Below are 27103 nucleotides of genomic sequence, written 5' to 3'. Positions count from 1 at the left end.
TCTTAACGAGGAACAAACGTCTAGGTTGGTATTAAGCATTGAGAAAACACAAGAGCAACCACCAAGCGATAGCACGAACGTAATATTCCGAATATGTGCTGTTACTCGTTGCACTGCACTCACGCACGTCATACACGACGTACATATACACACGTATATAAATATATATATATACACACACACACACACACACACACAGAGAGAGAGAGTGAAACACGCAATGGACAACGAGAGGTAACTAGCGACGCCGAGGTGTCGTGTCGTTACACGAACCCTCTTCGTACAACAGCACCTTCTTCCTCTTCCTCTTCCCGTTCACGCGAGTCCTCGTGCTCGAGGACGACGTCGCACTCGACATCGGTGTCCCGTGCGCACAGAAAAGCCTCGCTCTTTCTTTCTTTCCTTCCTCTCTCTTTCTCTCTCTCTCTCTTTCTCTCTTTCTCTTTCTCTCTCTCTCTCTCTTTTTCTCCGTTTCTCTCTTTCTCTATCTCTCTCTCTTTCTTTTTCTCTTCCTCTCTCTCTCTCTCTCTCTCTCTTTTTCTGTCTTTCTCTCTCTCTCTATCAGTCGTTTCGACGCTCTCGCAACGATCTCAGCTCGCGATGCAATCGCGTCGCGCAGACGACGCTCATGCCAGACTCGACGTCGCACGTTACTTACGATCGAGAGCAGCAACGACTGCCCTATGTGCTCTCGCGACTGTCACGCCTCTCACCGCTCACCCCCTGATGCACCATCATATATCCCGGCGTGAGACTCCTCCCCGCCTCTCGTCATTCTTTTCCGAGATCAACCGAACATCGACGAGTACGAACTCGCGCCTGCGCCTTTCGTTCGAACGTTACTCGAAGAATAATGTTTCCTATTCTATACTACTTAACGACCGAGTTTAAACGTCTTTGGTCGATAACTTACCGAACACTTCAGTGATACTTCTCTTCCCTGTTGTTTATTTATTAAACTTTATATTGACGTTCCTGGGTCATTCTATATTTAAATGTAAACATAAAATGTTCTTTGATCGTTTACGTTAATATCAAAATATTCACGAAGAGAAGGATATTTGTTTTTATATTTTATGTATACTATATTAGAAGCTAGTGTGTTGATTGAGAAATACATAGAATGAGTCAGTCAATCGTAAATTTTATCCGCTAGATAGCGGTATTTTCGAAGGAATGCCTCTCCCTTCGACGATAATATGCTTCATAATCATTCAATAACAACACGTCATTCAGTATACTTTGTATGAGATATGATGTCGTATCGGCGAATTTTAAATATGTGTGTTTTTGCAATCAACAAAAGTACGACAACGAGCACTGTGCGTATAGGAAATAATATTGCGATGACAAACAAAGGAAATGTTGCTTTGTATCGTACTTTTACGAACGATTCCTCCATGAATTGTCCGACCGTTGGTGAGATCGTTGAAAAATGGAGTCACCGGTTTGAGAACGAGGCTATACCAGAACCCGTTGAATCCATCGAACACATCGTCGCACATGTCGTAGGTTTAAAAAAGGTAAAAATATTAATTCTTAAATTTTTTCGTTCACCTAGTCGATTACATTGCATTCATTAAAGTTATATATTACTTATAAACCTATCTATTATACTTTAGATCCTGTTTTACCGACAAATTCTCAATATAATTCATGAGAAAATACGCCTTTGTTTTCTAACCTATATGAAATCACATGGCTAAATAACATATACATATGTTTTATACTGTCATGGCGTCCAATATATTCGCACTCTTATTGGCTACTTGCCAAATTGTATATTTTTTACTTTTCCCGCTAATTTTAAACGTGGACTATAAAAGCGCAGTCTTTTTTTAATAAGACAAAAGTGTGAAATACTTAGTTTTAAATAGTTTTTTCATGCTTTCTTTGATTTTATTTAACAGCTCTTAGACGTGACGAATTTTCGTGATAAACGACTTACGAAAGATCAATTGAACGAATTAGAATCACTTTGCCAATGCAGATTGTCCAGGTAAAATGTGATGACTGTACGAAAAATAAAGAAATTTCTTATATGTTGTTTAAATCACATTAAATCACGTAATTTCATGAAAATGAAGTCCCACAGGATGCCAGTTCAATACATTATCGGTGAATGGGATTTTCGAGATATTACCTTGAAATTAGTTCCACCGATTTTTATTCCACGTCCAGAAACAGAGATAATAGTTGATATTATTTTAAAAAGACTGAGTTATTTGCACGATGACAATCATGAAATCTTGGAAATCGGTTGTGGTTCTGGCGCGATATCGCTAGCTTTGGCACATTCCTCCAACAAGGTACATTATTTCCTATTAATTAATTACTTAAATGGTAATTAAACAATTAAAAGAATAATGCTATCATTATTGCAGGTGATTAAAATAAATGGGATACCTTTAATCATTTAAAATAGTTCGGAGTAAATTTCATACTATTCTAGGTAAAATGTATAGCAGTCGATACTAATCCACATGCTTGCGATTTAACGAAAGAAAATTGTAGTAAGCTTGGGTTGCAAGAAAGAGTAACTGTCATGCAAGCGACATTGGAAGAAGATGGTACATTAAAATCTTCTGAAAGTATAAATTTTGAAGCTAAAAGTTTCGATTTTATAGTTAGCAATCCACCATACGTACCAACAAAGGATATATTAAAATTGGAGCCAGAAATTAAAATGTATGTAATTTTATAATTTAGATTATCAAGGTTTAAAAATAGATACATACTTTTTTTGTTTTTTTTTTTTGTTTACTTTTGTTATTTTCTTTCGAATATACGCAGTTATGAAGATTTAAGAGCTTTAGACGGTGGAGAAGACGGATTGAAAATCATCAGACCTCTTATACAATATAGCGCCAAGGCATTGAAACCAGGAGGTCATCTCATTGTCGAAGTGGATCCAGCACATCCCGAGTACATAAGTTTTTTCGTAAAAAAATACGACACTTTAAAACTGCGTTACGAACATACCTACAAAGACTTCTGCAATAACGATCGATTCGTCGAAGTATCTAAAATGGCGTAAAATATTTTATCGCCATATTTGTTTAAACAAGTATGATACTTTATAGTAATATATTGACTCGTAATTTTCGACCAAAAAAAAAAAAAGATAGAAGTATAAAAACGTATTATAGAATATATTCTTAAATATGATTCTTAATAATGTCGAAAGTTGTTAGGTATCGCGTTAAAATAAAATCGATCAAGTTTTATTTAATCTCATTAATCAAATTTATGTATATTTTAATTGTCGAACGTATTCCATCACGACAGTGCTTTCGTCGCTGTCGGTCGTCAATTGATAATTACAATAATGTGCCTACAAGATCGAGTCATGGTATTTACAATGATACATGTTCAAGACTGATCAAAACAAAATCAGATTTATATGAATTAATGAAAGCTAATGAATAATCTTGTGTGTGTATGTACGTTTTCTTTTCTTTTTTTTTTCAATATTGACTTAAATACGTATATACGCTACGATTTGAAATTATTATCAATATCGATAAATTTAGAAATTAGCTAGCAATCTCACGAAGTAAAAATGGTGTCCCGTAAAATTCAACTGTTTCGTTAATTAATTATCGCGGAGAGAACTTTTCCAGTTCTTTCTTAATACTGCTGATTAAAGGTATCGCTGGATCCTCCGGTGAGAGTTGAGAATCCGCTAAGATACGTCTGGTATCCACTTCTGGTAGATTAGGTTTGTGAAACGGACCGGCACTGAGTGGTCTGGAACCCCAAGTACCATGTGTATGACTCGACTGGCCAGTTTCAGGAATGTCCTCTGCCAGATTTCTTCTTGACGATACGGATGTGCGAGGTCGAGTATTTAATTCTGCTGGCGACGTTGACGTCGGACTAAAAACAATAATAAAATTTTAAGAAGTAAACAAATAGTGTAAGATAGAAATAAAATTAAAAATTTGTTTTCTTACGCTTAAATATATAAATATATAAATATATAATGTGTGTGTTAAAGTATCTCACCGATCAGAAATAATAATTACCAACCTTCCTTCGGTAAATATCGTGAGAGCATCTGTCGTGCGTACGGCAGAGCTCGGACGCGTATTCGTCGCTTGAAATTCTCTGGACTTGGGGTCTCTGCTTCCGAAGAGGCTGAAGGAGTCCTCGAGGAGTTCGTGGAGGCGTCTCCTTGCACGACCCACGGGACCACCTGATCCCACGAAGATTTGTTCGACGTCCGATATTTCGGACGTACCATTACCTGATAATAATGTAATACTTTTCGAGAGAATGTGCGACCATATGATAACTTCTTTATATTTCAATAACGAAACCGTCACCGAGAGAATCGAAATAACATTATTCTCGATATAATGTTATTTTATTAATTAATTTCAACGAACGACGTTCTTTCGGAAACGGTTGATTCGTTTTCATTTTTAATTTATAGAACGATGAAAAAATTAATTATGAAGTTTTTGAAAAAAGTGTATCGTACCTTCGGTAGATAATCCTTGTCTCTTCAGTGTCCAAACGATAGGCCCAACGACTCCAGGATCTCTAGAGGCACTAGCTGCTCTCGTTAAAAATGTTTCACCCATTTTCTCGGTTCTTTGATGAACGACGTAGCCATTGTCTTTGCGTCTTCCACTTTCAGGAGAGTCTACGTCCAAATGCTTGACCTAATCAGACAAAATATTCTTTCAATATCTCTACTACTAAGCTACGGTAGGTCACACGAATGCATTGCTTACTGTTACTGGCTCGAGTACTCTCGAAAGTGGTTCGACGCTTCGCATACTTGGAAATTGCTTGCAAGAAGGCATGGACAGATAAGAACGTGGTGAGACTGGAATCTCTTCTTGCCTCGGATAACCATTCTCAAGAGATTCCAATATCTCTGTATGATCAGCAATAGTATCCATTGAATCTGGAGTTCTAGGTGGATCGATGGCATTTGTTCTTGTCATTCTACTCTGTGTCGTTCTATATTTCATAAAGATTTAATTACTTATTCGTAGAATCACAAATAATATTATTTATATATAATATTATTTTATATATAAACTCTCGTACTTTTTATCATTTTTCTTTTTCTTTTTTTTTTTTATTTATTTATTATATTTTTCCTACTCAAAAACAATTTATATTTATTAATATTAATAATGAACAAAAGGTATGGAAAAAAAAAGAATTATTAATTTTAATAATTTCGCATAATCATTGATGGAAACAACGAAATAAATTTTATTTTTATTATTATTAAATTTTATTATTATTTAAGTTGACGCAGGATTAAACGCTTTTGCAGGATTAAAATAGTGTTTAACAAGTGATTACCTTGTTTTTCTTGAAGATTGTTCTTCGATGCTCCATGGACTAACTGCAGTAAGTTTTTTAGATTCTTCCTCGTTGTCCGTGGAGAACTCGTCGATACTACGATGAAGACTATCAGTGGTATCAGGAGTTCTCGAAAGGGTTCTTGGTGTTTGCCTTTGACTAGTACCTTCGATCTGCCAAAGAAAGAAACTTTTTAAGGTATGTATCAGCTACTAACACGCAATTTAAATGTTTATTTGGTTCCTAACAACGCTCATTAAAATCGATATCGTCATGCCAATGAAAAAGAGAAAATAAATTCATCTTCATAATATGCCCTTATCCTTTTACACGATTGCGTGTAAACCCTAACAATATTATTTTCTATCTTCTTTCTGACCCATCGAATTCTTTCGTTATCACGCAAAGGGAAACTTTATTACGACTAACTAAAAAAAAGAAAAAAAAATAAACTTCCATCATGAGATATAAATGGATGAACCTTATACCAATAATTTGCAATTCAAATGAATTATATATATCATTCATATTATAAAGAAATCTGCATTCTAATGCAAATTTGTTATCGTCAATTGGAAAAGATTTGGCAAGAATTTTGTGATAACTTGCATGACGATTTGTTAACCCTATCGATGTCTAAAGTCAAGTTTTATTCGTCTTAAATGCATTATATGCATTTGTAAGCTCGTTTAATATGATAAAATAAATTTGCTTACATACCTTGCCTTCTGAGTCAGGCGTCAAGAAAGCTGTGTTGTCAAGGCCAGAAGTTGGTAGAACATAATCCCTTTCCTTTTTAAGTATACTTTTGTTCGGTGGTGGTACAACAGCACTGTGTGCTCGTTTTCTCTTGGCTATTAGAACCAAACCAATAAGGAGTAGGACTAACAAGATTATAGCAGCTCCAGCAGCTCCTACCAGCAACCAAACGTCCCTTTTTCTCGAAAGGGCTAAGGGTCTCGTCTCTTTTAAATATGCTAAAAAATATTCAATAAGTAAATCATTTTCCAAATAAATCGTTACTTCGATTAACATATTATATATTTATAAATGCTTGTATAGATTTGAAATGTATAATTTCAATGATGACATCTCATTTAATTTGATTATCTCAATTATTTTCGTTGTTTTCAGGAATATATTTCGGGACAAAATTGTTCGCTTCAAAGATAGAAATACAATGATATAGAAGTTTTTTATCTTTTTTATTTTTTATTTTATTTTTATTATTATTATTATTATTATTTTTTTTTTTTTTTTTTAATAAAATGTCTTTGTTGCCATAATACAATAGGTCTTAATAAAAAAAAAATTCAGGAAATACTATTTTTTTGACTTTTAAATGATTATACAAAAAAAAAAAAGAAATATCTCGTTTCATTGAGAAAAGTGTACGGACATTAAAATTTTGTAAACATCGATTTGATCATCAATTTTTTTCTTTGTTTGTTGTTGTTTTTTTTTTTTTATACTCACGTTCACTTCGAATAATAACAGGTACACCAAGTTCAAGAGCAACTTCTTGAGATGAAAGGAGAGCCATGTCTCTGGCTGCTGTTTCAGCTGGTACGGGTCTTCCACCAAGATGAACGGAATAGATCAGTCTAGTACCTTCGCCCTCTGTTATGCTCGTATTGTGCATCTTGATCTGTACGACACCATCCAAAGAACGTAATTTTGATCGGGCAGTCAAATTGATGCTTTCCTTATTGCCTTCTTCAGTTCGTCTCCAATCAACGGATGACCTTGAACTGAAGTTCAATGGATGCTGATCCTTAAAAATCATCGACGACGAATTTTTAAGGATTACATCATCGTCTTCCTGTTTGTTCAAACTTCTTAATCGAAGCTTTTTCAAACCCAAATAGTTCAAAGTCGATGGCACTTTTTTCGAAGATCTTTCATTGTCTTCCTCATTTAAATCTTCATGAGTTTTATTATTATTGAAGACATTATTCAAAATTTCACTGTCGTTGTTATGAAATTTCGAGAAAAATTTTCTTTCTCCTTCCGATACATCGATCATCCTCTCTTCCTTCAGTTCGATTGAACTTTCTGTCGGAATCGTTGGGTTTTCTTTCAATGACTTTCTTAGTATCGTACCAGTTGCCTGAAAAATGATATGATCTTGTTATGAAAATTATATTTAAAAAAAATCACTATCATGAAACTACGACACCATCGGATTTCACTCACCATTCGTTCGTGGAATCCACGTTGTTCGGTTGCTCTGCGAGCACGAGGATCGGTCGAGAGAAGACCAAGATGACGTTGTTGTTGCCTTGAAAACGCGGTCCGATAGAGACGAGCCAATTTTAACTCCACTTTCTGTGGTACGGATTCTCCGGCTCGTAAAACGGTCAATAACCAGTACCTTTTTTCCCATAAATATTATAATAAATTTCTTATGCGATTAGATTATATCAGATATATATTGGGAATAGTCAAAATTGGACATTCAAATTTTATTACATATTGGTATTATAATAAATAACTAATAAACGTCAAACCAGGTCTTGTGTGGAACCAGTTTTGTTAGTCAAAAGAAAAAAGTAAAAAAAAAAAAAGAATGAAATTACGAAATGCCAACAGTCCGTAATATTATTATTTTTTTTTTCTTTTTTTCTTTCTTTCGTCGCTAACGTTTCCTTATTACATGATACCGTTAGGAACATATGAAAATATATTACAAATAATTTTTCTTGTTTTTTTTTTTTCATTTATCTTTTATATAATAGTCATTAATAACCTCGGTCCAGGATCTTCGCCAATTAGAATCCCAATGTCTTGGTCCTCGTCCTCATCTAAACGCGGAGTGGGATTAATGCAAGTCGTGCATTCAGATCCCTGAGGAGTGGATCCATGTGGTGGTGCAGGTGCTGAAGCACTTTTACCATCGTTATCATTTGGAGAATAAATAGTGACAGTGTGATGAATCGTTCTGGTCTCGTAGAAGGTCAAACCTTGATTTGGATCGACCCATGGTGGTGCGTCATCTATACCAGTCCAAAAAAAGTCTTGTAGATGAACTCGACGACCAGGTAGATGTTCGATCAAAATGATCTCGTCTTCTGCAATTGGAAAACCAAACAAATGTTAACACACAAGAATTTTCTTTTTGTTTTGCATAAATTGATTACTCGTGCCATTCTGAACAAAATAAATAATTCATAACAATGGAGATAATAAATTATTACTAATCAATTATATCACAAAACTACTAAACAATGATAAAGAATCGTAAAAATGAATCGTAATCATCGAACTAAAAAAAAATATATATATATAATGATCAAAAGTCATAACCGACGTTTTTATCATTATCATTGAATTAAAAATATAATTAATAAATGATTATTAATGCGTAAAGATAAATCATAAAAATCGTAATTTTGTTCTTGTGGTAATATTACCAGAGAATGAGAATAAATGAATCGGATAGATTAATTAATTTAAAATAAAAAAAGTATACGATTATAAAAAATAAACAGTATTTAAAAAATGTATACTTTTATAAAGTTTTCTTAATGAAAATTGTGTACTTTAATATGTTGAATGATGTAAATGGTGGAAAAAAAACTCTTTCGATCTTAATCGACGAGAAAGAGCAACGACCTTATACCCCGGCGAGGGTGAACTCGTGTCACGACAACGCTAGGGATGAACCGATCGTCCTCGGAAACGAACCAATAAGCTTCGCTACGCCGCATATAGACGCGTACCTGTCCTCTTATCACGCGATCTCGTGACAGAGAAACGGCAATGTGTCTCGAAGAAATGAAAAACATTATTTCCTCGCACACAGTCCGGAAAAATATTAGTTTTTAAACGGAAGTTAAAACACTCGTCGGAATACCTTCAACTTCCGCATTCGTTTTTCTTTTTTTCTCTTTTTTAAATACAACCAAAACTTAATGAATGAAGCAAATAGTTATAACTATAAAAAGTATATTATATATATATATCTTCTTTTTTATATGGATCAGTTTAAAGATGTAATTAGTTCTGATAATAAAGTTCTTAATGAATGAAGTAAATAATTACGACTATAAAAAGTTTATTATATATATATATATATATCTTTTTTTTTTATATGGATCAGTTTAGTGATTTAATTAGATCTGATAATAAAGTTCTAATAATCTCTTTGCTCCCTTTTATCGTACATTCGACGTGTACATCCATATCGAATGAAATCAATAAATGAATTATGAATATTAAAGATAAATAAATATAACGAACGAACGAAGCATATTTCATAGTGCAATCATCGATATGACACACTTGTATGGTGGAATATTTTCTCAAGGGTTATATTTTATGCAACCATACTCTACATCCTACGCGATTATAAGTCTTTAACTGGGTCGAATGAATGGCTTGTCTTTAAAATAGAAAAAATTATACGTTTCGTTTTTTCTTTTCTTTTTTATATGCATATATATATATAGTTCTTTGTGGTTCTTTACTATCTGATTTTAACAGTGACTATGTCAGTATACTAACCGTTAGGAATCGGTGATCAGTTCAGTTTTTTTTTCTTTTCTGTTTATTGCAATTTGAAATATTAATATTTTTCGGTATCGTTAAAATTGATAATTCTAATTGTCAAGTGTAATAGCAAAGGTATAAATTTTCATAGATAAGAAAAAAGATATTGTTTTTTTTTGTTATTTTTTTTAGTTAAAAGACAGTTTTTTCTCTTTCCTTTGTTCTGATATATATTTTATCGAAATTCTTAAGGATGAACCAGACGATGTTAGACCCCCCCCCAAATATTTAATTCATATCCTTCGAAATCGATTTCATTGGATATTTTTTTCCGAATAAGTCCAAAATGAGGATTATGACATTATGACTTACGGAATTAGCCGAAGTTCATTCTTTCGTCGTATGTTTTTTCTTTTTTTTTTTCTTTTTTCTACGCCGTTAGGACGACCTGGTTTTACGGTCGGTTTGCGTTTCCGGTCCGGAAACTTCGCCGAAGTGTTGTCGTCACAATGTCCAACGCAATTTTGTGCGTATTGAAGTGTCGCTTCGTCGCAAAAATAAAAAAAAAGATGAAATCTTAATCGAATCTCGGAATCGATCGATTCTTTTCTTCTTTTTCTTTTTTTTTTTTTTTCTTTTCAATCGCGAATATTATTTCCCTATTTCTAAATAATGTTTCAACTTATATCATCATCATTGAATTACGATTAATTTTTCATTTTCTCTCTTCAAATAAATCGATCGATTTTTCCATATTTTTTTTAAACAGCACACGCGTATATTTTATCGTCGACTTTATGAGCACCACCCACCAAAGATATTTTTAGACGGCAATGGTCAGGAGGTGTTAAATCAATAGAAAACTGAGTTCCTATGGTGAGAATCGGTGAAATTGATTTTGATTAACCCTGAGCCTAAGATATGCCTGTCCGCATGATCTCTTGAAAAACCTTTTGGCGTGCGTGCCTTCGCAATGCATTTCTTACTTTATGTTTCAGAAGAAAGGCTAATTGCCTCGTAAAAAATACATCGAGTAATACCGAAAATGTGTATCATAAAACACAAATATATTTGATAGGAGATCGAATGAATTATCGAACGAATTCGTACTTAAGTAGAATTATAATCATGTTTTCAACAAAAGCAAAAAAATCGTTTAAAATTTATTGAAAATAAAAAAGAAAATATTTCTTATACTTTTAACTTACGAACAATTAATTAACGAATAAAATGAGAATGTTAATGCTATATATTAATAATAATTAATAATTTAATTAGGATTAAATATTAACGTTAATAATAATCATAATGATAATAATAATAATAATAATAATAATAATAATAATAATAATAATAATAATAATAATAATAATAAAGTTAATAATTCATTTTCTTCGTTGGTTGAAAATAAAATGAATGTATTTACATTTTGTTCTCGTTTCTTTTTTTTTTTTTTTTTTTTTAATTCTTTCAATGGAATTCCAAGAGTAACGAAACATATAGATTCGTGACGAATCATCGAACGAATGGCACGCGTTCCACGTGTCGTAAGTATCGTGCCGATAATAATATCGATTACCTGACGCGCACCTGCGGCGAGCGTTGAATTACTTAAGTGTACTACCCTCTAACCTGCCGGCGACTTTCTATCTCTATAGATACATACATATATGCGAATTTAACCGGCGGAACGACGAATGCGAAAATACACGGACAAGGTCGATGGAATTAAAAGCGGAAGTGATATCGTCAGAATACACATACAGTAACAATAAACACGTACGTATAACACGGATATGTCTCTATCTATGTTATTCAACTAGACGACAAGAATCGATCGACCACGTGTATCTCAGACGAAATCTCTAAACCCTCTCTATCTCATTGTTTCTCATAAAAATTCAACATGATAACTTGACAAGGTAAAAATCTCATTAACAAATTACGTATCGTTTATGATTTAAGAGTGAGGCTTGAGTTAAATTCATTTAAATTATTTAATCTACGATTATTATTCGTAGATATGTACGAAAAATTCGATGCGGCCAATTGATCTGAGCAAAATAACATTCGATGTATTTATTTAGACGCAAGTCCAATAATTTATAATCACTTTTTAACATTTCCATAAACGTACGTATAATTATAACGAAACAATGATAAATGTAACTTATTCAAAACGATCATATCAAACAATACTAAATCTTTTTTAGAGAAAATAAGAAAAATTATATTTTGTATGAAAAAAAAAGAAAAAAAGAAATGAAGTTTGTCGTTGTTTTCAAAGGATCTGCTTGATAAACTCGAAAAATATCCAAAGAAGCAATTCGATAAATATTTTGCCCAAAGGTCAGAAAAATGTAGAACTAACCAGCACCAGGTGGCAGAGTAGCTTGAACCCTCGATGTGGTAGAACTTTGTAAAACCAAGATCACTATTTGAACAACGGCACCAAGGGATACGGAAAATGCTGTTCGCACAAAAGTGCAAAACAGCATTGCGCTGGCCGATGAGCGGCCGAGCTCGTGGCCGCGCACCGCTCTACTAAACTATGATCAGGAGATTCGACCCTTACTATACGTTTCCACTTCTCTTTCTCTCTTTCTCTCACACACACACACACACATTCATTCTTCGTATAAACGAAGAACTTTACAGTCTAGCTTTATCGAACTTTCAGCTTGTTCTTCGATGAAAATGTCGATGACACTTTTTTTTATGGAGTGATCAACCTAATCGAAAAGTAAGCACTTACTTATGTATTCTTTTATTGATCGAAATTGACGTTTCAATAATAGAAAAAAAAAAAAAAAAAGAACGGAACGTACAATGACCTCAAAAAATGTGACAAAGCAATATCATAATTTAGTTTTATAAGAAACAATAATTTGAACAGATTTAACATTTGCATTTGTTGTATAAATTTTTACGTGAACACCACAAATAGCTACAGTTCATCCAATTTGTTTGTTAATAATCGATTGTTAAAACATTTCTTAATATATTCTAAACAATTGTTTTAACAATTTTTCTTTTTTTCTTTTTAGTCGTTCATCTTAACAAGGGATAAAATTATTTATTGAAAAACAAATGAAAAGTACGACGAGAATGTATTTGTATTTATCTCTTTTTAATCATTACCATACGAACCGTTACTTACAAATCATGCTGTAATTGTGATCCTTTCAGTGAGAGAGTCTGTACGTGTCTGTAATGCGTGTAATGTTTCTTTACGAAAAAGAAAGAAAGAAAGAAAGAAAGGAGAAGTATCATTATCGTTATAATCGTCCTTAATTTTATCGTTATCATGATTCATTTTTATCATTATCGTACTTATACTCCGTAGTAACGTGCTAAATAATACAAACATAACGTTAATTAAATACATGAGTGTAATAAATCGGGCACTTCAGTAAGGAGAAATAATAATAATAATACGTGGGTTTTTTTTTCTTCGCTTTCGTCTCAAGCGACGAGAAAATGTTCGTTTTTTTTTCTGTTCTGATCTTTTTCTCTCTCGTTCGAGGACAAAAAAAATACAATATATATATATATATATATATATATATATACATATATATATATATATATATATACGAAGTGCGAGGTACATACAAGGCAAATTCGCCATCGCTCCTACCTCCCCCATTCGCTGCATGCATACACATACATATACGTACGTTTGTATTGTACGTAAATACTTGGGCGCGGGCGCGCGCTTCTCGCATTTTATAATATAATACATATACACGGTAATTTATAAGCGCGTTAAAACATGATTGTCGATTATCTATTTACAAAAATTATTTACAAGATCGTTCGATAGAAATTTCGCTATGTCCCTCCATCTCGTTTCTCGATATTACAATACAACGAAATATATGGCCACGGGGGGTACCATCGTTGAATGAACGCGTGCTATATTAGTCGTGATAACGACGATAATTCGACTACGAAGTGACACGACGATAATATTATTACATACACACGTTATATATAAAAACGTCGTATCAAAAATTTTGAATTTGTGTTTTTTTTTCGCACTCTGTTTTATCGACCGAGTCTCGGCGAGAAAAACGAAAAAAAAAAAATTTACAATGTTACGTTCTCGACGAATGGGCCGATCGTTAATAATCATACACGCATACATACATTGTTCCAACGTATCGATTTGATCGATAAACTTTGAAAAGTTCGTTTTCTTATTCCTTTTGTTTTTTGTTCTTCTTTTCTTTTTTTTTTTATTTCTTTTAATTTTATTTTTTTTCTTTTTTCTTTTACTTTTTCTTTTTTTCTTTTTTTTCTTTTTTCTTTTTGTTTTTTTTTTTTTTTTTTTTGTTGGAGAACGGTCAGTGGTAAACGATAAAAAAGAAAAAAAATAAATTATACATTTTGAGCGGTGCGTACGTTTATTTTAAAAGGCACTTTTTGTCGTTGAGTCTTTCTATCGAGACTCTGAAATAACCGCTTTAATAAAAACAAATACAACAACGTTACGAAAATGGCAGTGCCGAGAGTCAAAGCGAAGTTCAGCCAACCAGGGCATAATCTTTCAATTTCATTTTTATTTTTAATTACTAACTTTTTTTTTTTTTCAAATCGCAGACCAGCTGCGCTCGGTGGGTCGTGTGCTCTGATTCGCAGAGAAAACGAACGGAATAACAGCCAAAAAGAAATAAAAAAAGAAACAAAAAAAAATAGAGAAAGAGGGAAGGAGAAGAAGAAGAAGAAGAAGAAGAAGGAAAAAAAAAGAAAGAAAGAAAGAAAGAAAGAAAGAAAGAAAGAGAGAGAGAAAGAAAGAAAGAACGCGAAGAAGACGCGAATCAATTTAACAAATTAAATTATAGATTTATATCGGCGAATCTCGTCGTTTAAATAACTTATAATTGTCTCGCATATATATATATACACACAGAACGCTTTTTCTAAGTTAAACACATTCCTTCTACTCCGCAAATCGGCCCGTGTGAAAAAAAAACAAAAAAAAAAAAAAAAAAAACAAAAAAAAACAAAACAAAAAGAAAACGTTGATGAGCGCCGGCAATCGGGTCAAAGTTAAGCGACGGTAACGAGATATGTGAGTAGAAAAAAAAACAAAACAAAAAGAAAAATAAGATAATAAAAAAATAAATAAAATTACCTTTTTATGACCCTTTACAAACTATTCTCTCGCATGGCACCTAAGATCGATTGAACGCAAAAAAAAAACAGAATGTCAACTTTCCCTAAAAATTCTCGCCATCGTCGCTTTTACGCATTAACGTTCGCATAACGATGTTTTAAATGTTAACGGATTGGCGCTGGCCAAATCGAGACTAAAAAAAAATTCGTCGTATCGATACTTAAAGCGTTCACTATCCATTTAAGGGCTAGAAATGGTTAACACACCTTGGATCACAATTTGTGAGAAAAATAACGTGAATTATTAATATGTATAATGATAATCTCATCGTGATCATTGGACAGTGAACACATTTTAAAATCAAGGTACAAATAAAGAAGAAAAAAAAATAAAAAGATGGCTGAACGTTAAACTTCGACGCCGAGAACCCTATCAACAACATACTCATATCTCTTTGGCTCCCCGTTGCCATTATCCTCGGAGCCTTTCGAGTCTTCTTTCTGACCATTCTCCGTGGCACGCGAGCTATGATCGCTCGGCCGCCCTTTCGAATTGACGCTTTTGTTCGTGGTGCCACCGTTTGCCAAACGATCCTCTGTCAAACCTACGACACCGGCACTAGTATCGTTACCCATGGCACTAGCACTGCTTCTCATAGCGATTGTGTTACCAATGTTCAATCGCATGGACATGTCTGAAACACATTCACTGCTTACTGGTTCGGACATGTATCTCCTGTGCAATATCGAGCACGTATCTGTGGACATCATTGAACTTTCTGGATGTAAATCGTCTGGTGGGAGGGCAGGAACGTTCACATTAACACGTGTGAAGAATGCCATTTTTTCTCTACAAGTAAAAGAAAAAAAAGAAAAAAAATATATATATATAAATAATATTAGAAATAATAACAGAATGAAAGAGATCCTTTTTTTTTTTATATATTTGCTTGTACTTACTTAAAAGATATAATGTCGGGCTTCCCTTTCCCGGCCTTTGTCTTTCTCAACTTATATATTTCCTTCGACGTTTTCTTCAACATCTTCTCTACCTTCTTATCTTCCGCACTCTTTCCGTTCCTACCATTTTCAGCTTGTGCCATTAGATTTTGGAATTTGTGATCTTCCAATAACCAACTAGCCAGATCCGTATCACCCTTCTCGCGTGCTTGTTCCAAACGTTGTTTTAATTCTCGCAACCTGCTAAGTTCGTCCTGAAGATTGTTCAGCCTGGCGTGTTGTGCTTGAAGATCTAACTCGAGATCTAATGAGGTCCTGGCGGTTGGAGGCAAATGACTGGACTTCTTTGAGGTTGTTTTACAACTTAAAGCCGACGATGGTCGCCTCCAACGTAATGAACGCCTTTCTACAGAATTTCGTTGAAAAGGTCCACCTCTACGATATAGTGGCATGCTGCTGTCGCTATCGCTTCGATTGAGCTGAAGAAACGAAATTGACGAAGTTTAAAAAATATTTTAATTAAGAAGTTTAATTGAAAATCTTCGTGTGAGTACTTACACGACAGATGTAATGATTCTTGCTGACAGCAGCACTCGGTGAAAATGTTTGACTTCTCTTTATCACGATAGAATTCTTATCATCGTGAATAGCACCCGGTACCATGCCAGCTGCCGAAAGCTTTCTCTGTTTGCCTTGTTCCGGAATAAAAATACATTCTGTGTTGGTCTCTTTATCCTGAGTCCGTCTTGTTTCTTCGTTAAGCTCTTCTTCCTCCTACACGGGGAATACAACGAGCAATAAAATAAAATTCGACTATTTTTTAAGAAATATTTATAAAATAATAAGTAGTAAAATAAGAGTGTCGTATTAACCTCATGCTCTAAAACATCTTCCAGAACGTTATCTTCCATCATGAATTCCACGATGATACCTTCTTCTTCGCTGTCTTCGCTGCCACTGTCAGTACCACCGTCCTCGTCTTCTTCCTCCGGGCTACCCAAACAATTTGCTAGTTCTTCTAGCCTCAAAGATACAGCGGTTTGGAGTTCATCGCAACCTTGATTTCTCGTCAACGTCGACGTTTGAGAACTAATGATGGTACTTTCGTCGCTACTTTCCTCCTTGGTATTTTGTGTTCCACGATAAACCGAAATATCTGACTCCTGTTTGTCGTGCTTAGCCTGTTTCGCTATACTAGTTGAAGCACTATTACCAGTACTGGTACTAGGACTATCGGACGGTTGCATGAAGCGAAAGGAAAGTATGTTGTACCATTTTACGCTCGGCGACTCTGGACTGAAGTCTGCAAGCGAGACTTGGGCGGACCCCTGCAAATGTATATGTAATGAATCAAAGGCTCTATGTCATTTTTCTTGAAAATAAAATGCAAATGAAATGATAACCAGGTAAACTTACCAAGCACTCCTCAAACTCGTTGCCGCTGCACCAAACATTTACCTGCAGCGTCTTTGTATAGAGCTTGTTCAAAGGAACAGCAACCGGAAAAGTTTCGCCGAATGTTGGCTTTCGAAGATCCGTCACTGCTTTTGTACAACACATTTGATTAACAGGTGGTTGCATTGGCAATAACGCAGCCTTTATATATCTGAAATTTAAAAACAAAAATTTTATAAAATATCAATTATTTGCATACATACAATATTTTTTCTTTTTTCAAATAAAAAAAGAATTCGATGCGTAAAACGATTCTAATTGATCAAATTTTTCGCATGATCGAACGTTCATTAATGTATATCGTAGCCAAAACGATAAAACGAGATCAACGTTAGCACAATGCGTCCGGAGGTTACGTAACGAAGGTGAACGTGACGTTCACTGGGCAATGATCCCGGTATACGGCCGAGTATTTCATAATTGCATTCCAGTTTTAAATACATTGCGAGCTCGATAGCAGGAGATCAACTTGATTACGACACCAAAAATGTCTGACGATTAGATTGAACGATAGCGACGAAAAAGAAAATTACTCACACTTGTGCATTGTTCGGTATAAAAAGGGCAGCCAGATTTCGTGCACGTTCGATGCCAATATGAAGGAGGCCATCGCTCATTGAGTACCTGGAGAAAGATATTTCTTCAATTAATAAAACATTACACTTCGTGTGAAATTTCATTGCCATTCCTTTAGCCAACGACGTTTTAATAAATGCTAAAAAAATACCTACCTAAGTTTAATCTGTACTTGGGCCGTTTCTAAACTCATTTCACCAGATATGAGAGGATCGACATCTCCGATTAATCCAGAAAGCCTTCGACGATTCGATGCTTCGAAGACACCTGAATCACCGGCAACGCTTTCGTCGGAAACAGCAGCAGAAACGGATCTGGTATTCGTGCCAGAACTACTAGCCCTAGAACGTATACCCGTAGGTGGTGGTGTCTCGCTGATAGGTGATAAAGGTGGTGGATCTTGTAATTGCATGGTACATCCAGGAAGGGTTGCAGCAGGCCTACCTAGGCCGCTACCTTGGGACATGTTGCCTGATTGTAATTCGACGGGAGGATGGGGACCAACGACGAGTTTGAGGCGATCATGAGGAGGAAGAGCAGCCTGCTCTTGAGACGTGCTTTGTTGCTGACTTAGCCTGAGTTCGGCCAGTCTATCCTCGAGCTGACTACCATCCAAATGAGCACAGGAAGGAACACTCGATGATAAAACTGACCTCTGTTGTCTCCTCTGTAGTTCCACTTGCTCGTATGCAGGCGGTGGACCCATTGGAGCATTTTCGTAAAGAGGCGAAACCGGTGGACTAACGCTCGAAAGACTCGACCGTGGCGAAAGACTGGGTTGAGATCTACCCGGAGAAGGTGTACTAACGTGATTGTTCTGTTCCGAGCCTCTCAGTAATCGTTCGACACGCCTGTGTAAATCAACCATATCAACTGGTCGATCTTGTTGCGAGCTAACAGATCCCAAGCACTGTGGTCCACCGTAAATATCGGTGAAACTAAGTCCAGAACTGAGAGATCCTTTACTACTCGTCGTACTAAGACTACCGAGACTCGAACTACTGCTCACGGATAGCGTACTAGCACTGAGACTCTTTAATTGTCCCTCCAACATCGCCATCGAACGCAAAGCGTCTCTCAGCTGTTGAAGCAACATTTGCTTCTCTTCATGCAATCTCACCCTGTCCGTGATTGTCTTGTTTGACAATTCCAGGGCGTTATTAAGATCTTGCTCGAGACGTCGTATCTCGCACTGTATCTTTTTCATGTCCTGTTGAGTCCTCGTCCTTGGAGTTATACTACGCAACTCTCTCAGCAACTGTTCCTTCTCCTGAAAGAGTAGCAACTTGTCCTTGTCACTTTCTGTCTGACCAGGAGTCACTTTCTCTTCAAGATCGGCCAGCTGCTGTTGAATATGTTGTATCCTCTTCCTCGCCTCGTCGTACTGTAGCCTCATTCTTGCCATTTCGGCAAGCCTCGTACCAATTGGCACCAATTCGCCGGAAAGATCTGTTTGAGAGGCGGTACTGAGCTTTTCCTGTGGTAAACTCAAAGTACTAGCCTCCGGGCTACCCTCGCAGAGTTGCAGCCTCGTTAACTCGTCTTTTAATTGTGCCAACGATTGCATCAATTCGGCCTTTTCTTTTTCACCGGAACTCAAAGATTTTTGAATATTACGTAGCTCTGTCATGATCGCCTGAGCTTCCGTAATATTGTAACAACCTCCATGATGACCGCTCAACTTTTGTTCAACGCTATAAACAAAATTAAAGAGAAAACGATCAATATCAAAAGGCGTAATCAGGATATTCGTATATTCGTTGATGTCATCAAAATTGATCATTTGTCATATATTTAACGTTTTAAAAAGTCTCGTGATTTAATATTTACAACGAAGATACACGGAAAGAGTCACAAGTAAGAATGATAAACCAGACAATTCGAGATAATAAACGGCCCATGACTACTGAGCAAAAATAATTGCCCACTTTCTCTCTATATGCTTTTAAAATTGTAGTTTATCAGGTAATAATAACGTGAATCGTTTGTACCTAGCAAGTGTGTCGACTCCTCGTTGCGTGCAGTTCATCTCCGCTCGAATTTGTTCGAGTTCTCGTTTAAGCCGGGACACTCGGCTCCTCGCGAGCGCGACATCGGATTTCAGTAGATCTGGATCGTACTTGGTGCTCAACGAACTCGAGCTGGAACATACTGTGGAAGAGAAAGAAAATGTATACTTACGTCAACTCGAAATATCTTGCTGGATAATATGAGTCTAGCAGGAAGTCCAGAATACATACAAACAGCAGACATTTAATTATTAATGAAAGAATACAGTGATTCTGGTGAATGATATTAAAGCTGGTACTTACAGCTGGTACGCGATGCACCAAGCGTCGTTAGAGCGTTGTTGAGGTGATTGTACTCATCTTGAGCCAGACACAGCCTCTGTTGCTTCACGTCGTAAATCTCCTTCTTTGCCTGCAACATGATTATTTTGGAACCGTTACAGGAACGATAGCGAACGATAAATATGCTGAGAATAGACGAATGGAATAATGATCGAATGACGATGGAAAATTATTGAAAATTTCGAATTTGAACTTTCAATGAATCACGAACTATGAAGATTCAAGCTCTATAATCCGATTATTATTCTTAATAATGTAAATGATCAGAACGTATAGAAGCACATAACATATATAGAGGTTTCGTTGTTAACACCATGCACCATATATATAAAAAAATAATTCACTTTTATACATCAAAGTTATTTTTATCGAAACAATGTATTCAGGGAAGGATCATCGGATCAAAAGGATCTTAGGTAACTGTAAACTTTCCATTTAACATTCCAAACTTTCCACTCGACCGTTCTCTAACCCATTCGGTTTCTCGCTTAACGAAATGATCCGGTCAAGAACATAAGATAGAAGGATAAAACGTTTATCTATAATTCCTCAGTCGTAAATTCCAATGAAATATTAATCACTTTCGTCAGGATGAAAAGAGCACCCTTGGAAAAGCCGTACGTAAAAACACGATGCGAGCATTCACTCGGAGGCACAACGAATTTTTTTTTAACCATCTCCTTTCAACAGTAAGAGATAAGAAATTTACGACCGTTAAAGCGGCATCCTAAAAAACACTTTGGAACATAATTCGTCCGCCTCTCGTTTAAATCCGATTCTCAGTAATAGCCCGAGGGCAAACATCAAACTGTAAATCGGAATTCGAAGTAGGGGCGTGTATTCAGCGAGACAAGTATTAAGAAACCAAAATGAATATCAAAGAACGAAAATGACGAAACCTAGCACTATAGTGCGAAGCACAAATAATCGTTGGAATATCAAAGAAACACCTGGTCCCTTACATATTCGCAATAATAATAGGCAGTAGCGTCAGTGTCATCCTGCCGATGACACTGCTCCCAATAAAAACGTTGAATCTGCTCATCATTCTCATAATCGTTATGGTAACACATTCTCATCCGATATTGAGAGACAACGTTCTCGTAGATCTGTTCCTGTTGATGTTGAAAGTATTGCTGCTGGTGCTGGTGTTGGTGCTGGTGTTGGTGCTGGTGTTGATGCTGGTGCTGGTGCTGGTGCTGGTGCTGGTGCTGATGCTGATGCTGATGCTGGTGCTGGTGCTGGTGCTGGTGCTGGTGCTGATGCTGATGTTGGTGCTGTTGTTGCGGCTGCTGTTGTTGAATGTCACGACGTTGTTGCTGGCGTTGTTGCTGGCGTTGTTGGACGAATCGGTGATTTAGACGATGATATTGTTGATGATAATTATCGACGTACGTGCGGTACTGGTGCGCCGGTACGAGTACACAGAGAGTGTACTGACGGTCCATGCCGGGTACACAGAGTACTGGCCACGAAGCTCACGCTACGCGATATTTCCTTTCTCCTCCGTCACCTCCACCTTCGACTCTTCTTCTTCTTCTTTCTCCTCTCCACCTTCACCTTCTTCTTCTTCTTCTTCTTTCTGTTCTTCTACCTCCTCCTTCTAGTCCTTTTCTTCGTCTTCTTCGTTTACTTCTTACTCCTCCACCAGCAATTTCACCATTCCTTCTCTTCTTCTACTTGTTTCTCTCTCTCTCTCTCTCTCTCTCTCTCCTCTACCTCCTCTTTCGCAACGCCGTCGAACGCGTGTCTCTCCTCTTCTCCTCACCTCATCTTCGCGAAGGCCTTTTCGAGACTGGCCGGTTTACGGGGCCCGAAATTCCGATCCCCACCTCTGTGGGTCTCAATTTTTAAGGGATCCCACCTTTTTCACTTTTTTTGCCTTCTCTTCCTTCGTTTCTTATAGCACGAGTTCTCTCTCTCTCTCTCTCCTCCTCCTCCTCCTCCTCCTCCACCTCCCTTACTACTCCTTCTTCTGGTTCCTTCTTCCCTCCCTACCTCCCTTATCCTTCTCCCCACCATCAACACCAGCTGACTCCTTCTTCTTCGTCTTCTTACTTTACCTTCTTCTTCCAAGACGCTCTCTTCTCCGTGGTTCTTCTTCTTCTGCGTATTCTTCCTCTTCCCCCCTTTTACTCGTTCTCTCTCTCTCTCTCTCTCTCTCTCTCTCTCTCTCTCTCTCTCTTGTTCTCCCTCTATTCGTGGCGGCCTCAAATGCCTGTTTCTTACCCACTATAAAAAGGCGGTCCTCATCTCCTCGGCCCCACAGGACCGTCCCAACGTAAACTCCGTGCCACCTCCCTCCCATCCATCCATTCTTCTTCAACCGACCGAATATATCTAGGAGGAGGAACTAAGCCGAACAAAAGGCTTTTTGGGGGATACCATACCGATGAGCTACCGGAAATACGCCTCTAGACAGAGACTCTCTATATGGTCAAACTTTAATTCATTTGTATTCAAAATCATGATATCAGTATTTCAATTCTCGTTAAGATTATGTCTGAAAATATTTAATTCTGTTGATTCTTTCGAGCGATATGTCTTAACTGATACCAAAAACTTTAAATTAATGCTAACGCAACAGGATCAATTATTTTATCGAAAGAATAAATTACAACTGACATTCCGAAAATTCCAAAACAGAGATACGAGCATATCTCAATCACATGTATTTTTTACTTTAGAATAGAAAATACTTAAGGAATCGTAAAAGACAAGCGCTATTAATAAAACGGGTTATAAAATTTCAATTAAATTAAGTATGAAACTCTAGACACAAATTCCTAGATTATTTCCTAACCATATCGAAACAACAAGCTTTTTTAAAGCAAATCGAATCATTGGGGAGACAAAAGGCTCCTACTATGGTAGAAAAGAAGTCCCTGTTCTCGCGGCGTTGGGGAGCACCTTTGGCATTCTAGTGGGTGCGCGTTCTTTTAATCGGCGTGGAATGTGAAATGCAGGGCGCCGCGGGCATAGGCCCACGATCCTGTCGTAGCTGGCGATCCCCGTGTGGTGCTGATGATGATACTAGTGGTGGTGGTGGCGGTAGTAGTGGTGGTGATGTTAGTGATTCCAATGGTGGTGGGAGAACGGCGAGGTCACGGTACGACCCTGCTGAACGTGCTCCCATCTCCGGGAGAGCCCAGAGAGTAGTAGAACCGACCTTGAGTCGCGCATTATGCCCTGTCCTTGTTGGAATTTCTGGGGCCCTGACTGGGCCCCGTCGACCCTCACCACTACCACCCCAGATAGCATAGTACTACATAACATACTTGTACCTCTACATACTCCTTTTCCGTGCCACTCTTCAGCACCAGCTATACCAGTACCAGTGCCAGTACCAACAGCAGCACCAAGAGCAACAGCAACACCAACAAGAGCAGCAACTGCTCTCTCCAGAGAGAGAGAGAGAGAGAGAGAGAGAGAGAGAGAGAGAGAGACCATCAAAGCCATGCCAATGGAGACTCGCTCGCTCGCGCGCATATTTCTTGGTCCGCACTATTATTGTCGAGGGAAGCCGCAGATGCTATCGAGTACGAGCCGGTTCGCTCGCCTCGCGGAAGGAGGCCCTTATTTTTTACCTTTCCCCCTCGTACTCTTATTCCTCCTCTTCGCTTTCTTCTTTCGATCCTTCGCCACGCACCTTTCCTCTTCCGTCTCGACTTTATTTCCAAGTCTCTTTTGCTCTTACTCTTTCTCTTTCTCTTTCTAAAGAAGGAGAAGAAGAAGAAGGAGGAGGATCTACTTCGAAGGTATCTTTTTTTCAACGGAGTTTGTAAAACCCGTCGATACGTAGAGACTGAAACATTGGCAAGATTCGCGTGGAAGCGGTACCGGTACCCCTAGGCCGAATGCCTCAACGATCCTCACTGAATTCCATTCCGTCGAACGGTCTTCTAAGTTCTATACTACCGCTGCTACTACTACTACTACTACTATTACTGTGCTAGTGTACTATAGTATACCACAACCCTGCAAGAGTACCGTAGAACGACAGAGGCCGTTGGTCCTTGATCCCAACCCAGATTTTCCTGTTTCTTTTAACATTGACGAGATTATTTATCTCTCACTTCAAAATGAAATGGATACTAATATATTAAAGTATATTCTTGGAGAGGACAGTCTTCTCTTTGATAAGACTCGTTCTTAGAGGAAACGCTTTTTCAATGATGTTGAAACTCGAATCTCTAAGCTCGAGACAACACGTTTTGGAATTTCTTCGTTACCACCGAATACCAGTAATATATAACATACGTTCTTTCTTTCAACATTAAATCTTTCTACCACCTACGATAGTGCTTAAGTATGCCATGAATCCCGTACAGTGCTATCCGTTACTTCATCTTGCAAAGACACACACTCTCTCTCTTTCTCTTCCTATCTTCAAAGAAACGAACCAAGAGTCAATTACCAAGAATTCAGCAATGTATGTATCTTCCACACTAAAGATTTTGAAGTATTTCAGAAACAAATTCATGGAAACCAAACATGATTAGCTAACTCGAGAAGAAAAAATCTAAAGAAATATAAAAAAAAAAATATATATATATATATATATGTATATATATATATATATATATATATGTATATATATATATATATATATATATATATATATATATATATGCAATAATACACGTAGAGATCTAATGTACCAATGTAGCATTGAAGTAGCAATGAATGCTGTACGATATTCTAAGGATAAAATGCACGCACTTGCACGAAGTAAAAGAAAGAGACAGAGATGGAAAGTAACAATAATAATAGTAACAGTAGTAATGGTACTAGCAGTTTTGTAGTAGTGTAGTAGTAGTAGCAGTAGTAGTAGTAACATTTGTAGTAGCAGTAGTAGCAGTAGTAGTAGTAGTAGTAGTATAGTAATCGTAGTATAGTAATAGTAAGAAAGGAAGGTAGAAAAGAGCAGAAAGAAAGAGAAGGAGGGAGAGAGAAAGGGACAGAGAGAGAGAGAGAGAGAGAGAGAGAGAGAGACCAGTCGTGAAGGAAAAGGAGGAGGGAATGGAATGCAGCCGAGTGAGGAATTCCGGCCCCTCCCGCATATTTATCTGAACGTGGCTCGACGGAGCCTGGACGGAGCCTGGACGGAGCCTGGACGAAGCCTGGACGAGGCCTGGACAAAGTATTCTCGATGGGGCCTGGATGGGGCCTCGATGAGGCCTCGCTGAGCAGGAGCCTTACCCCCACTACTGAATAGCACGAATGGCAGCTTCTCCGACTCGAGGCCCCTTTTATAGCTCGCGCTAACCACCGCCCTGGCTCCTACGTAGAATAGAGAGATGGATGGATAGAAGGATAACCGGATGACGGATAGACAGAGAGGGAAACCTCACGAGGTCAATGTCAATTCTATATGAACGGAACTGTATCCTACGCTAATTTCGCAATCCAAGCGAAATTTTTTCTTTCTTTCTTCCTTTCGCCTGCACCGATTTGATTATATCGAATCTTTCGAATTCGACGATGGCAATTAATAAAGTTATTCTCTAACGTATACGAACGTAAAATCTCTTTTGTTCGTATAGGGAAATTTTTTGGATCATACGAATTGTTTTGCCTTTCCAAGGATCTTCTTCAACCATTAGACTTAGTTAACTATCAAGGATAACGGAAGATCGGGGGTAGCTTCAAGAAACGATGAGGCTTGATTACGCATACCTATCCGATTACACGAGGGACGAAAATCGAGCGGATGCGAGAAAAATAACTGCGACCTTCTAAGGTTCTAAGGTTTCCTCTTGGACGTGACTTTTGTGGAAGATTGGACTCAAACCGATCCGAGGGGCTCGCTCGATGAGAGCTACCGTCGACGGAGGAACCAGCTCTGAGATTAAAATGATTAGGTTTAGGAGGCTGGATGCTACCGGGTGCTCACGTGATCGCCCTGTGGCTACCGAATTCCGTATGAAATGGGTCTCGTGCCTCTTGACTCGAGAGAAAGAGAGGAAGGGAGAGAGAGAGAGAGAGAGAGAGAGAGAAAGAGATAGAAAGAGAGATATAGGAACCCCGAACAACACGATTACCTCAAGACGATGACGAAAAAGCAAAACGAAGCTCTATAGTGATCAACGGACTCGTATAATCTTATCGATAGAATATTTAAAATGATTAACAATACTCAATGTTATGCCATCGCCTATAATCGAAAAAAAAAGGGAGGAAGATACAGAAATAGACATGGTCGAAGAGGCAATGAAATTTATTTACGAAATTATAACAAAGAAAATAAGAAGAAGAAGAAGGAAAAAAAGTCAAGAAAAATGTCAATATTATTAACGATAAAATAGAAACGATCGATATTGAAGATGATAACGGATCAAATAAGTGGTTGAATGACTTTAAAAATAATATCTACTTCGATTGCATTGTATAAGGACGGTACAATTTCATACAATATTATTATCAAATGCGATAGAAGTATCACGCGACTACTTTGCGATTAAACGTACGCGCATGAGTGTATATATATATATATATATATATATATATATATATATATGTATATATATACATATATATTATATATATATATATATATATATATATATATATATATATATAGGGTGTCTCACATAACCTTAAAATCTTTATGCGTCTTATATATGTCGACTATTGACGTCTATACTACGTCGTTTGATAATCATACCTCATTAATAATGTTTCAAACGTAGTCCAGAAAAATCAGACAACTGAGCACGCTTATAGGACAGAAGATTAAACTGATTTATTAAATATATATATATATATATTTTATAGATTTTAAGAGCTTTCTTTTTTAATATTTAATATAATTATCTATA

At 36.8% G+C, this 27103-nt stretch overlaps 3 protein-coding genes across 5 annotated transcripts in view; 1 reads left to right on the top strand and 2 right to left on the bottom strand.

The window, feature by feature from the left end:
- The first annotated feature begins 851 nt into the window (after window positions 1-851).
- LOC124425092 (MTRF1L release factor glutamine methyltransferase) lies at window positions 852-3080 on the top strand. Of its 2 annotated transcripts, XM_046964932.1 has the most exons (5): window positions 852-1523; window positions 1911-1999; window positions 2096-2309; window positions 2453-2688; window positions 2794-3080. In XM_046964932.1, the coding sequence occupies exons 1-5, from the start codon at window positions 1254-1256 to the stop codon at window positions 3035-3037; spliced, it is 1053 nt and encodes a 350-aa protein (XP_046820888.1). In that variant the 5' UTR covers window positions 852-1253; the 3' UTR covers window positions 3038-3080. The 2 variants fall into 2 exon arrangements, 1 of the variants encoding a protein (XP_046820888.1); XR_006942422.1 differs by lacking the exon at window positions 2794-3080 and having other exon boundaries at window positions 1623-2309; window positions 2385-2590.
- A 349-nt stretch (window positions 3081-3429) lies between these two features.
- On the bottom strand, window positions 3430-12780 carry LOC124425087. The gene is made up of 10 exons (XM_046964918.1): window positions 12191-12780; window positions 8078-8399; window positions 7525-7702; window positions 6805-7438; window positions 6049-6305; window positions 5329-5501; window positions 4743-4974; window positions 4487-4670; window positions 4033-4249; window positions 3430-3879 (listed from the first exon to the last, which is right to left on the bottom strand). The coding sequence occupies exons 1-10, from the start codon at window positions 12315-12317 to the stop codon at window positions 3600-3602; spliced, it is 2604 nt and encodes an 867-aa protein (XP_046820874.1). The 5' UTR covers window positions 12318-12780; the 3' UTR covers window positions 3430-3599.
- Window positions 12781-12928: 148 nt separating this feature from the next.
- The window catches only part of LOC124425084 (protein kibra), a 57577-nt gene continuing 43402 nt past the window's right edge, over window positions 12929-27103 (bottom strand). The window contains exons 1-10 of one of the 2 annotated variants that reach the window (XM_046964909.1): window positions 21245-22190; window positions 20244-20352; window positions 19923-20082; window positions 18087-19625; window positions 17893-17979; window positions 17317-17506; window positions 16773-17228; window positions 16459-16674; window positions 15901-16379; window positions 12929-15790 (exon numbers count right to left, since the gene is read on the bottom strand). In XM_046964909.1, coding sequence (XP_046820865.1) covers window positions 15349-15790; window positions 15901-16379; window positions 16459-16674; window positions 16773-17228; window positions 17317-17506; window positions 17893-17979; window positions 18087-19625; window positions 19923-20082; window positions 20244-20352; window positions 21245-21730 — 4164 coding nt within the window. In that variant the 5' untranslated portion in view covers window positions 21731-22190 and the 3' untranslated portion in view covers window positions 12929-15348. Of the gene's footprint in view, window positions 15791-15900; window positions 16380-16458; window positions 16675-16772; window positions 17229-17316; window positions 17507-17892; window positions 17980-18086; window positions 19626-19922; window positions 20083-20243; window positions 20353-21244; window positions 22191-27103 lie in introns of those variants that run through there. The other variant, XM_046964910.1, reaches the window with a different exon arrangement.

This window comes from Vespa crabro, chromosome 6 (genome assembly GCF_910589235.1).
Source record: "Vespa crabro chromosome 6, iyVesCrab1.2, whole genome shotgun sequence".
NCBI lineage: Eukaryota > Metazoa > Arthropoda > Insecta > Hymenoptera > Vespidae > Vespa > Vespa crabro.
Note: the sequence above shows the minus strand (reverse complement) of the source record. Positions and strands in the feature narration are given on the sequence as shown.

Excerpts from the sequence above, each read along its gene's own strand:
- LOC124425087 (XM_046964918.1), bottom strand. The coding sequence starts at position 12,317 with ATGCTGTTTTGCACTTTTGTGCGAACAGCATTTTCCGTATCCCTTGGT. Across the intron at positions 5,502-6,048 it reads CGCCTGACTCAGAAGGCAAG|ATCGAAGGTACTAGTCAAAG; the intron begins GTATGTAAGCAA and ends TTTCTTTGGCAG. Across the intron at positions 3,880-4,032 it reads ACGATATTTACCGAAGGAAG|TCCGACGTCAACGTCGCCAG; the intron begins GTTGGTAATTAT and ends TATTGTTTTTAG.
- LOC124425092 (XM_046964932.1), top strand. The coding sequence starts at position 1,254 with ATGATGTCGTATCGGCGAATTTTAAATATGTGTGTTTTTGCAATCAAC. Across the intron at positions 2,000-2,095 it reads TGCCAATGCAGATTGTCCAG|GATGCCAGTTCAATACATTA; the intron begins GTAAAATGTGAT and ends GAAGTCCCACAG. Across the intron at positions 2,689-2,793 it reads TTGGAGCCAGAAATTAAAAT|TTATGAAGATTTAAGAGCTT; the intron begins GTATGTAATTTT and ends GAATATACGCAG.